This window comes from Meleagris gallopavo, chromosome 2 (genome assembly GCF_000146605.3).
Source record: "Meleagris gallopavo isolate NT-WF06-2002-E0010 breed Aviagen turkey brand Nicholas breeding stock chromosome 2, Turkey_5.1, whole genome shotgun sequence".
In the NCBI taxonomy this organism is placed as follows: Eukaryota; Metazoa; Chordata; class Aves; order Galliformes; family Phasianidae; genus Meleagris; species Meleagris gallopavo.
The window spans coordinates 53440158-53453574 of NC_015012.2; the positions used below are offsets into that span (position 1 = coordinate 53440158).

Sequence of the window (13417 nt, forward strand, 5' to 3'; positions counted from 1 at the left end):
TACTAATGCTGTCCTAATTTACATATTTTTCAGCATAGGAAAACTAACTCATGTCATTTGGACAACCCCTGACAAAAGGTGATAAACACACTATTTTTAGAAAGCAAAAACCAAAACTAATGTCAAGCCTGACTTTTGTCCCTTGGGGCAATTAACTTACAGATGTTTGTGTGGATATTGTAAAATGTGCTTAAAGTGAATCAATCTTGTATACCACGTATGTAGGAAAGTGGGAAGTCAGAATACAAACAGGACTCACACTGCAAAGAGAAGAGCAGATGAAGGAGGTGAAATTAAGAAGTGGAAATTGAAAGAGAACAAAAGGGAGAAGCGGGAATAAGAGGTCTAGAAATCAAAGGAAGAGGGATGACCAGATGAGACCAGATGAGACCAGACTAGATTAGACTAGACTAGAACAGTTCAGCTGGAAGGGACTTACCAAGATCAAGCTGCCTCATATGTGTTGCAGTGAGGAGATAGCTAGCTATCCTGATAAAATTTTTTCAAACCTTTCCTTTAAATCATGTTACCTGAGCTGTAGTCATTAGTAAAACACATTTGGAATAAGAGGAAGGTCCTCTCTGTCTTAGATTCATTTTAATTATTGTATCCACATGAGATTAAGTGGGTTTATTGCACTTTGTCATATGTATCATATTTACTTTAAGTCAAAACAGAAATGTCTGTCTGTTTAGTATCTGCAAGAAAGGACTAAAGGATAGTCACTTACTCTGTCCGGGGATTTATATGAAATATAATACTACATGTGTCTTTTCTTGGACCTTTAGAATATGCCCATTCTGCTCAAGAAGCTACTTTAGGGTACAGTAACCTTTCTGTGAGCAAGTTTATGTATATATATTTATAAATATATACATGAGTGCTTTATAGGAAAAAAGAAGAGCCTGATTCCTTCAGCTTTATAATCCAAACTATGAGATTTATGTTCATCTATTTTGTAAGATTTACTTTTGAATTCATATTTAGCATTTTTGGGGGTGAAAAGAGCAAGAGCAAGTTCATCTTCAGCTATAAAGACCTCAGGGAAGAAGCTGCCTCAATGCCTGATGAGCTTGGTTTGGTATGATAAGATTATTCTCTTCACTTGCAGCTCCTATATATTATTATAACCATCATCTTAGTAGTGGTAGTACTTCATGAGTTTTCATCAGGCCCTGGAGAGCTTGTCAGACACCAGCTAATTCTCCTTGGCAGTGTTAGAAATCTGAACATTATTTTAAAATATATCATTTAATAGAAAGATATTTTCAAACCCCTAGAATAATATATTTAATTTCCTTTACTGTTGCAGTGCCTGGAAGCAACGAGCCTTTCATGACCCCTGGACAAATGCCTAACAGTGGAATACAGGAAATGTATAACCAGAGTCCATCTGGAGCCATGTCCAACATGAGCATGAGCCAGCGACAGCAGTTCTCTTATGGAAGTGGCTATGACAGGAGGTGAGTTTTTCTTCAGGAAAAAGCAAAGGCCGTTAGTGAAAGCCATCATCTCCCCTCTCATTTTCCCATCTCACATTGCAGAGAACGTGGCAGCCTGTATTTCCTACAGCATTGTACTAAGTCACTGGGAGTTAAACCATTGGTAATGACTGCATCTAGCTGTTCACAGGAATTAATAAGGAGGAATTGTTAAACCTTCTAAATCACTCAAGCTGCAGCAGATCAGCAAGTGGGTGTGTTTGACAGCTGTCTTCAGCTGGCTGTTGTACTGGGCTGTGATGGCAGAAAGTAGCATTTGAGTATTCTTACCATGTTTTCACCTAAACAGTTGTTGGTGGGCTTTTTCTGAAAAACAAAATGCACAGCCTGTGTTTGTATTGTGGTCTGTTAGTGAATTCTCTTTGGAGATCCTGGAGTCTGTTGTCTGAGCTATAGGGGCACTAGTAGTTCAGTGTGTCTGTCAGGGCCCTCATAAGTTTGCTTTCAGTGAAGTAAGCAAAAATAAATTTGGTTCTCTTTGTTTATCCCAGGAAAGCCTTTGGAATTAAAAAAAAAGGAAGAGTGAAACATCTGACAACTGAACACTGTTATAGCAAGCAGAGACGTTGGAGAATGTTTGGATTATATTAAGTATTTGAGTAGCTTTTGCAGCTCTGGCAATATTCCCACTTTTACTTTCATTAGCTTGTGTACCCTAGCTTCCCTTTTTGTTTCCTTGTGGCAGCTAAAGTTACATAGTGTGAGTCTTCCGAGTGCAGCAGTGGAGCAGTTTTTTCTCATAGCTCGAAGTAGTAGGTGTGTGGAGTAACACAACTGTAATGCTACTCAACAGGTCATGTGCTGGGAAATCTAATTAAAGTGGAAGATGATAAGTCAAGAGAATGTTTTCTTTAAGGGATATGATTTTGGAGAATAAGTACTTTTTACAGAATGGGGTTTCCTTTGTCATTTTTTAGGTCGGATCATGGGCTGGGTCCTGAAGGCAGTATGGGACCACCTGGTCAAAGCAACATGGTGCCTTCAAACAGTGACCCAAGCATGTACTCTCCTAATCGTTACCCTGGCCAGCAAAGGTGAACATTGATTTCTCTGTTTGTAATATCTTCAATAACCAGCTAATGAGTGCTAGCAGACTCTATGAGGGCACATAGAATATGCGACTTCTTGGTGTTGCTTATGCTTTGCCTGCTCTTATTTAGGTTTTTACCATTGGTTCAGTTTCTGGAGGGTAACAGAGGATTGGGAAAATGGTTGACTTCGTGTAGCTGTAGAATCATAGATGTTAGAAAAGGAGCATGCATACTACCATATCTCCTTGCCAACACTGAACTGAATGTACAGGCCAAATTCTTCAGTGCAGTATTGAATGACACCTATTCTGAAGCTTCCAGTTTCTTTTGGATTGTGGTTATCCTGTGCCTAACCAAACTAACATTTAGAAAATTTCCTTATATATATATAATACATGTACCTTTGCCCAGTTTCATCTAATTGTACATCCAATCTTGGATGATTGTAAGCAATTCCTGTCAGTTATATGGTTTGTGTAACTGTTGCCAGGTATTTTCATCTACGTCAACGTTTTAGGAGATACTGAAAAACTATTGCTTTCACTCTCATCGAGGCACAAAAATATATGTATTTTCTCTGCTTTCGAAAAAGCCATGTCTCATCAGTTCATTTAACACATCGGGTTCCCTAATCCTGTTTTGTTTCTCAGACTCTCTGTGATATATTATTTCCATTCTTACACTCAAATAGATAAGTTCTTACTGGTTATGTACAGAGTGTAATTACTCACGTACTGGTCTGCAAGACAGTGTTAATGTTTTAGTCTTAATACTTTCCAATTACTTCATTTCCGCAAATAAAATTTCATTCAGATGTGCTAAAAATACTGCAGTTGCACTGCAGTGCCCCTCAGAGGTCATAAAAGGCCACAGGTAAGTTTCCAAGTGCAGCTCAGCTCTGCCTCTTGTGCATGCCTCATTATGTACCTTTAGTTAAAAATTACATGATTGTACATGATTGATTACAAAATTGTAAGAGTGCTGTTTTTACTCAGTGAAGATGTGTTTAAATGCTACATACTATAGCACATATCACCATTTAGAATCTTAGAATTTCTTTTCAAATTAGCAGTTAGGTATTGTTTGTGTACTTAACCTATATACCTATACATTTATTACAGTCTTAATCCAGAAAGTAGTCTTCTTGGAAACCTGCACTGTAAAAAAGCAATCTTGACGTGCTCAACCTTTGAGCTATATACATCAGGAATTTATCCTGCTATGACTGGTTCCTAGTGTCACTGCAGCTGCCTTTCTTACCTCTTTGCTGACCGTACACTATTCCCATTTCTAACACTACTCCTAAATCTCTCCACTGCATCTTCATTGCTTCTTTCCTTCTATCTGCTTTGCTTTCCTCTTTCCACTGCCAGCTCCAGCAGAGCTTACTGTATTAGTCTCTGGACCATCCCACACCATGTCTTCACCACGATTCCAAATGACAAGTATCTTCAAGGTGCAAGATCAAGACAGCATGTTCTTTTCCTGGTGTCTTAGAAACTCCAGCAGCTCTAAGTGTTGATTTGAATGCTTCATTTTAGGCATGAACCATATGGGCAGCAGTATCCAGGACAAGGACCTCCCTCAGGACAGCCACCGTATGGAGGACATCAACCTGGAATGTATCCACAGCAGCAGGTAGGAGAAGAGAAAAGAGCTACATTCATAATATTTTTTTAATAAATGCCGGTCAAAAATTCTGTATACACTCAAAACTTTGTTGATGGAATGTATGTCTTTTGGCATAGAGGAGCACTGTAGTTCGGGTCAGAATCACAGCCCGTAAGGATAAGCAGCATGTATGCAGCTATAGGAGATTATGTTCTTTACACCTGGAAGGGCATAAATTTTAACAGAAGTTCTAGAAGTTTTGTGGCTTTGAATCAAGTGAATGTCCCAAGCTAATAATCAGCAGAGTGGGAAAGTATAATTAATAGGCTAGAGTGATGCTGCCTCACTTTCAGAGGCAAATTGGAAAGTATTGCTTGACTGGCAGATTGACTCAAATTACGTCACGTAGCCAAGTGAACCCAACAGAAAACCAGAACAGAGTAAAACATGCAGTACTCACAGTTACTTAGAATGCTGTGGTGGGTCACCTGAGTTATGTATCTTAAATATATATCAGATGGTATTTTCCCTGTATTTTCTCTCTACTAATATGTTACAAATACATGAGAAAAATGTTTTAGTCTTAATAATAGTTTAAACAACTGTACATTTCAGTCTCTGTTTATAAAATCTTTGTAAATACAAATTATACTAATAATTAAGGTTTTTGTAAGATGTATCATAACTGCTTTGTGGGTAAAATAACATATTTTAAGTTAATGACAAAACTCTGATGACTTCAACAAGATTGTAGTTTCATTCTGAAATTCATTATGAAGTCAGTTCTAGACGCAGAATAATTGCAGCTAGCTTCCAAAATAGAAGGCATTTCCTTGTGATAGAATTATCAAAATGCACTTGTTTTCAGCTACTTATAGGTAGTCCTTTTCTGTCTGGGTTAGCATTTCACTTCTCTGAGCCAGTGGTCAGCTGCTGGAATGGACTGCCCAGGGAGGTGGTGGGATCACCACCCCTGGAGGTGTTCAAGAAGTGTTTAGATGTTGTACTGAGGGATGTGGTTTAGTGGAAAATATTGGTGACAGGAGGATGGTTGGACTGTGGATGATCTTAGGGGCCTTTTCCAAGCTTGGTGATACTGTGATTCGCTAGGAAATTCAGACTTTAAAAAAAAAAAAGAAAGAAAAAAAATTGAGATCTTAGGTTACATCATACTAAAAATGTTTACAAAGTTTGATTTCTTGCCAGTCTCTTTAGTTCATAGGATCTCTGAAATAGTGTAATCAAAAAACTGTTTTTTTGCTCTTTATTATGAACACATATGAGCAGTCAAGGTGATTCAGTGGGAAAATTGCGAAGATACGTAATAGAAGAGTTTCTGATACTCCATGCTAAAATATGTAGGTTGTATGTGAAGTATATATTCGTTAAAACGAAGAGGCAACTAGAATTTATGAAAGTATACATTGGGCCCTGTCTCTGTTGCTGTTTATATGCTTTGTATAATGGCTCTTGAATGCTTAATGCATTCAAGCATGAATGCAAAAAAAACATAGAAGAGTGAAAGGTGAGAATCCTGACCTTGCCCCCCTCAGAAAGGGCTCCCACTCCCAGAGCATTCCCCTTTTCCACCTAGCTAAAGACCAGGTTGCTCCCACCATATTCTTTCAATTTCCTAGGTTTCACCCTGTAATGGTTCAAGAAGAATGTGAAAAATAACCCTTTCAGAGTTTTATCCGTAGCCTGAAGGCTAGGGAATGGCTGGGAAGGAGGTGCTTTGTGCATGAACCCCTGGGGCTAACAAAGCCAGGTTTTTCAGTTCTTGTATGAATGCTTACAGGCTGAGAGTTGTTACACGGCAGGTTACCAGTGTTAGTGTAGTTTTGTCTTCTGCGAGGTCTCACAACTCCCCTTTCCCAGTGGGGAGACTCACATTGTGCAGCCTTAGTCACCTGCTGAACCCTTACACAGGAATGGGAATTGAGGCGCATCACTGTCCTCAGCACTTGGTTGCCATTAAGCATCTTGCCACTGCATAAAGGACAGCTCTGATCTGCCTTTAAAAAGGCACTTGCTTCATTCTCGGGTGTCTGCTTTAAGCATGTGGAATCACTGTAGCAAAACAAGCACCTTCTTTTTAGGTGTGGCAACTACTGAGGCAGTTCTTAATGTATGAATTGGCCCAAAGCGTGGAATTTACCACAGCAAGTAGTTTATGTAAGACTGAAAATAGGTTTTTCTTAGGTAGCCAGGCAGCTCTATAGCAAGTTAAAAATACATATACTTTCAAGCAATTCAGCAGTTGCAGTTTTATGTGCACCAAATTTGGAAGATGAGTTTATGAATCCCAGAGCTGTTTTAACTGACCCATATAGAATACATACAGAATTTTATCTATATGTAGATATAGATACCATGGGAGCCATAACTTTGAATTTACCACACATCATATATTCAGAAATTGCCAATTTAATTCAAATGTTTTTTGCTTGAGAGCATTCGAGGTAGTTTGAACTGTGCATCAGACTCCCTGAAGATCTAAGGACCCCTGCAAACTTTATCACTTACTTTCTCCTCAAAACACAACCCATCTTTTTTTGTCTTGCTGTCTTAAATGCAGAGAAGTTGTATGATTTATAAACAGCTCGACTCCCCTGACTGTATAACAGCTTACCTCACACAACATTCCCCAATTGAGAGGGTGAAAAACAAGAAGGGAACGTTGCTTCACTCATTACTGATCAGCAGTGTGAGAACCTGCATGAGCCAGAATAGGACATTTTGATGTGAGCAGTTGCTAAAATAATCTCGCAATAAATTAAATGTGATTAGGATGATTTGGGAAGGAGGGCTGGTTGCCCAAGCAGGACTGGACTTCAGTAGCTTGTGGTAGCAGTGGTGATGAAAAGACGGTTGGACTAGATGATCTTATAGTTCCCTTCCAACCTTGTGATTCTATGATTCTATGACTGTGTTTCAGAGAATTATGTGGAGTAACAAAGGCAGGGGAACATTTTCTTCTACTGGTAAATATATTGTGTGTCTCTTATGCTCTGTCATAATATCCAGCATTCAGACATGCATGCTTGCAGCATATCTTGTTATTTTAAGAGTTCACTCAGTGTTTGTCCCTTTAAGAGATTAAATCATTGAGTGGTTTTGACTTTTTTTAAGATTTGTCTTCTTAGCAGACTAAGCATAAAAAAGGAATGAAAATATCTTGTTGGTGAGGACTGTTGCCTTTTCATGCATGTCTTAAGTGGCCAATGGAATTTCTTCTGACAGACAGAATAGGAAAGGGAAAGGAGGGAACACAAGAGCAAGCATAAGAAAATTTAGCCCAAGGATAAGTTTCCTTTTAAAATTAAGTTATAAATGCAGCACAGCAGAGGCTAAAATAGAAAGCCTCGATCACAGCAATGTGTGCCTGACTGGAATCAGCACAAGCCCTCCAGAACTAGGAGCCTTCAGCTTTTTAAATGAGCTTACAGCCAATCTCTATTATTGTGTATGTAGTAAAAGTGACAAATTTTATTTCTGATTTTCTTTTCAGAACTACAAGCGACACATGGACGGCATGTATGGGCCTCCAGCCAAACGCCACGAAGGGGATATGTATAACATGCAGTATGGCAACCAGCAACAAGAAATGTATAACCAGTACAGCAATGCTTATTCTGGGCCTGATAGGAGGCCTATGCAGGGACAATATCCGTATCCGTATAACAGGGAGAGGATGCAGGGCCCAGGACAAATGCAGCAGCATGGAATACCTCCCCAGATGATTGGTGGCCCCATGCAGTCGTCGTCCTCCACTGAAGGTCCTCAGCAGAACATGTGGCCAACACGAAACGATATGCCTTACCCTTACCAGAATAGGCAAGGTCCAGGAGGCCCTGCACAGGCCCCACCGTATCCAGGGATGAATCGCACTGATGATATGATGGTACCTGACCAGAGGATAAACCACGAGAGTCAGTGGCCTTCTCATGTCAACCAACGTCAGCCTTCTTATATGTCATCCTCAGCCTCCATGCAGCCTATCACTAGGCCTCCTCAGTCATCCTACCAGACACCACCCTCTATGCCAAATCACATCTCTAGAGCTCCGAGTCCAGCATCCTTCCAGCGCTCTTTGGAAAACCGTATGTCTCCAAGCAAGTCTCCTTTCCTACCCTCCATGAAGATGCAAAAGGTTATACCCACAGTTCCAGTGTCACAGGTCACAGGACCTCCACCCCAACCACCACCGATTAGGCGAGAAATTACCTTCCCCCCAGGCTCTGTAGAAGCATCGCAACCAGTCTTAAAACCAAGACGAAAGATTACCTCAAAAGATATTGGTAAGTATAAAAACAAAAGCCAAATGCCAAAACAAGTTGGGAGAAAGGAACTTTGGTTTCTAGTTTCTTTTACATGTTAAGACTGCTTTGATAAGTATTTAACTTCGGTAACTATTATGTGTTCACTAAAAATGTAGTAGCATATGTATCAGTGCGGATGACAAATCTCATACCAGCAAGTTCAACGTTATATGAAATCAGTTTTCTTTATGGAGACCTGAGTTCTCAAAAAGTATAATATTACATTAAAAATAAAGCTTTTCTCGGGCTTCCAAATACTATTTGTTGAAAGATCCATCAGAATATCTGTTAAATCACCGGTGCAACGTTTAGGTGAGCAAAGATTTCCACGTTCTCGTTCCATGGAAGCTCACAACAGAGCTATTGCTCTGTGTCCTTACAGCGGCCTTACTTGAGTAGCCCATTTTTTCAAGCCATATTATTTGTCACTTTTGTTTCTTTCTAAATTCTTTCCTAACTGTCTTCTTATCTTGAATTCCTGTTACATTTCACACATTCAAGTTCCCATACCTCAGGTTCCCAGATTCATGACAGAATATTTCACTTGATTTATGTATTGTTTGTTATAGCTAGCTTCTCAAAAGTTTGTAAGATGATTTCTTCAGCAAGGTCAGAAAGAATGGCCCCATTAAAAAGCTCTCCAGAATTAGCACTAAGTAACAGTTACAGAAAAACATAACAGGGCTAAGTGGTCTTCAAGGTCTTAAGCAGTGTTTCAGTAACTATTCAGTAACTATTTCCTATATATTTTGCATCCTCAGAATGTCACAGTTTATTCTTTCAAAACTTAACAAATTTTCAACTCTCAAAGGTTGCACTAATACTGTTTTATGCTTATCCTTTCTTTCTCCAGTAACTCCTGAGGCCTGGAGAGTGATGATGTCTCTTAAATCTGGTCTTTTGGCTGAAAGTACCTGGGCGCTAGACACTATTAATATTCTTCTATATGATGATAGCACTGTCGCTACGTTCAACCTCTCTCAGGTAGGTGGGAAAGCAAAATACACCTCTAAACTTTGCAAGGAAAGAAAATGCTAATAAGATAGATATGAAAATGCTGAAGTCTCTTAAAATACATTAACACAAGTCAGAATACAGCGAAACTTCAATTTATAATGATCAGTAACAGTGAGTAGCAAAATGTACTTGAGGGTGGAATTGGGGAAATAATAAGCTTAAAAGGAGAACATCTTTTGTGGAAAGAGATACATAGGAATGTAAGAATTTTAATGCTGGCAAAAGACTAATGTGTAAATTCAGATTTGTTGTTGAATGAGGATAATCCCAGAAAATAGCAGCGTGTTAGTAATTTTGCCTAAAAGAAGATTCAAAAAAAATCATTGCAGAATGATGTTAGATTTGAGACTGTCTTTCAGTCGTTATTTGTCTTATTCATTAGTCCTATGCGAGGCTGTGAGATACTTTGTTGGATTTTGTGTTCCTTTTTCCCACAAAGTAAGCTTGTACAAAAATACTAGGTTTATCAAACAGTTAAAGGCTAAAATTCTCTGTTTGCCCACAGGATAGTAACATACGATTTAACAGTGTATGCTTTTGCCCCTCTCCCTCCCAGCATTTTTCAACCCTGCTCTGCCTATCAGCCTCTTAGGTGGTTGTTATAAATGGCGTGCTGGTAATGCACGTAATCTAAAATTTGTGCAGTTTCTCTGCTCCACTCATTCCCTGGCTACTAACAGCGTAACTCATCTTTTTTTAAATATAATGTCATTTTAAAAAAAAAATACAGACACAGATGATACATTTCATCCCACCTAACTTTAGAACTAGGGGTATCTGTAGCATAATTCATCTCATCCTAAAGTAGAGATCTAAAATAGGTCAGATGAATCATAGCCCAGAAATGGCCTCTAAAAGATCACTGATTATAAAAAGAATCTAGACAATTAGGTTAGGTTTGTAACTATTGCAGGTGTTTGGAGTTAAGGGAGATGAATCTCCTCTGAGTTCTGTTAGAGACTGCATTAATACACCTTGTGCAAATTGCACAGAATACCAGATTATTTCAGATTTTGGAGGTTGTTTTTGCCTTGAACTGGATTTCCAGCATCAGTCAGGACTCCATATGATGATTGATAATTCCTGCAGCTTATAAGCATCTGTTTGTTCTCATTTCTTGGGAATTTTTGGCAATGGTAAGAATACAGAATGGGCAAAAGGATACATTTTGCTAAACACCTATTAACCCACAATTAAAACAACCATTAAAAGGCAGGCAATTGGGCTGAATGTATCATAGCAGTAAAGAATTTTTAATAATAAAACCACTGAGGGTAAATTAGTACCGAGTCCAACTACTGCCTTTGCATGAGAAAATGATTACAAGTTAATTAAGAGGATTAAAGCTAAATGAAAACTGTTTCTGAAGGATAACTTACACCACCAGACTCAGTGACAATTGTTAGATATTGCCAGGCAAAAAGAGAGCCATGCCAGTAGAGATGGGTTCTTAATCTGGGATATCAGTACTTTGAACCTGAACTGCAGATTCTAATGGAACAGTTGATTTTGGAGACTGAGAGACAAAGGAAGAGTTGAAGAATTCTCAACTTCCGGAATCTAATAAATATACAATTCAGAAAAGCAAAGAAGGTTAGAAACTTCAGTACTCTGAAGAGACAATAAATTATATTAGGCATTTTCTAGGATGGAACAACTAGGCTAACTAGTAGCTAAGGTGCTAGTGCATATGAATAAAGGTACTGTACTTTTCATACCTGTTACAATTTAAGCAAATGGAATCAGGGTGGTCTGGTGTTACATACTGATTGGACAGAAACTAGAAAAATTTCATTTGATTAACTTCTGCCATACAGGACCTAGCCACAAGTCCACAGCAAAAGGAAGGAAGTTGCACGCTTCAGTATTCCATATGAAATTCCATGCAGTCGAAAATATTTGTTTTTTATGTTGTTGTTTGTTTGTTTGTTTTTCTCCCCTTAGTTGTCTGGATTTCTTGAGCTTTTAGTAGAATATTTTAGAAAATGCCTGATTGACATTTTTGGAATCCTTATGGAATATGAAGTGGGAGATCCAGGTCACAAAGCACTTGATCACAAATCAGCCAAGAAAGATGATAGCCTGTCCTTGGCAGAGGATACTGGAAAAGAGGAGAACGACGAATGTATTGACTGTTTTGATGAAGAGGAGGAGGAGGGGGATGATGAAAACGTAGAAGGAGAAGAAAAGAGCATTGTTTTTTCCACTCCTGGTGCCATTGCTGATCCAAGCGAAAGGCCAAAACAAGCCAGTAAATTTGACAAGCTGCCAATAAAGATTGTAAAGAAAAATAATCTATTTGTTGTTGATCGATCTGACAAACTTGGACGCGTTCAGGAATTTGATAGTGGACTTCTCCACTGGCAGCTTGGTGGTGGTGACACAACTGAGCATATCCAGACTCATTTCGAAAGCAAGATGGAGATTCCTCCACGCAGGAAAGCCCCTCCTCCCTCAAACTCTCCAAGCAAAAAGAAAGACCTTGAGGGGAAAGGTGAATTTGAGGAACAACAAGAAAAAAGTATAACAGCAACCATTGATGATGTCCTCTCAGCTCGGCCAGGAGCATTGCCTGAAGACTCAAACTCTGGTTCCCAAACAGAGAGCAGTAAATTTCCCTTTGGGATCCATCAAGCCAAAAGCCACCGGAATATTAAACTGCTAGAGGATGAGCCAAGGAGCCGGGATGAGACTCCTCTATGCACCATAACTCACTGGCAAGACTCCTTGGCCAAACGCTGCATCTGTGTGTCAAATATCGTCCGTAGCTTGTCTTTTGTGCCTGGCAACGACACCGAAATGTCCAAACATCCAGGCTTGGTGCTGATCCTGGGAAAGCTGATCCTTCTTCACCATGAGCATCCAGAAAGAAAGCGAGCGCCGCAGACTTACGAGAAGGAGGAAGAGGAGGACAAAGGGGTGGCCTGCAGCAAGGATGAGTGGTGGTGGGACTGCCTCGAGGTCTTGAGGGATAATACATTGGTCACATTAGCCAACATTTCTGGGCAGCTAGACTTGTCTGCTTACACAGAAAGCATCTGTTTGCCAATTTTGGATGGCTTGCTGCACTGGATGGTGTGCCCATCTGCAGAGGCACAGGATCCTTTTCCAACCGTGGGGCCCAACTCAGTTCTTTCGCCTCAGAGACTTGTGCTGGAGACCCTGTGTAAGCTCAGTATCCAGGACAATAATGTGGACCTTATCTTGGCCACCCCCCATTCAGTCGTCAGGAGAAACTCTACGCTACTTTAGTTAGGTACGTTGGAGACCGCAAAAACCCGGTCTGCCGAGAAATGTCCATGGCGCTCTTATCGAACCTTGCCCAGGGGGACACATTAGCAGCAAGGGCAATAGCTGTGCAGAAGGGAAGCATCGGAAACTTGATAAGCTTCCTGGAGGATGGGGTCACTATGGCCCAGTACCAGCAGAGCCAGCATAACCTCATGCACATGCAGCCTCCGCCTCTGGAGCCACCTAGCGTAGACATGATGTGCAGGGCGGCCAAGGCCTTGCTGGCCATGGCTAGAGTGGACGAGAACCGCTCAGAGTTCCTTTTGCACGAGGGTCGTTTGCTGGATATCTCAATATCTGCTGTCCTGAACTCTCTGGTTGCATCTGTCATCTGTGATGTACTTTTTCAGATTGGGCAGTTATGACATAAGTGAGAAGCCAAGCATGTGTGAGTGGAGATTAGAGGGTCACATATAACTGGCTGTTTTCTGTTCTTGTTTATCCAACGTAGGAAGAAGGTTAAAAAAAAAAAAAGAATCTTTGCTCCTCTGCCCCATTCACTATTTACCAATTGGGAATTAAAGAAATTATTAATTTGAACAGTTACGAAATTAATATTTGCTGTCTATGTGTATAAGTACATCTTTTTATTTTATTTTTTTTTTAACCAAAGTTGCTGTCTAGTACATTCAAAGGTCACACT

General features: G+C 39.8%; 1 protein-coding gene across 1 annotated transcript in view; it reads left to right on the forward strand.

Annotated features, from left to right (window-relative positions):
• The window catches only part of ARID1B (AT-rich interaction domain 1B), a 33436-nt gene extending 20188 nt beyond the window's left edge, over nt 1-13248 (forward strand). Inside the window, 7 exon segments of the mRNA XM_010707287.3 lie at nt 1313-1463; nt 2420-2536; nt 4075-4171; nt 7656-8445; nt 9320-9450; nt 11428-12691; nt 12694-13248. Of these exon segments, the coding sequence (XP_010705589.1) occupies nt 1313-1463; nt 2420-2536; nt 4075-4171; nt 7656-8445; nt 9320-9450; nt 11428-12691; nt 12694-13139 (2996 nt within the window). The 3' untranslated portion in view covers nt 13140-13248.
• Nucleotides 13249-13417: the final 169 nt, after the last annotated feature.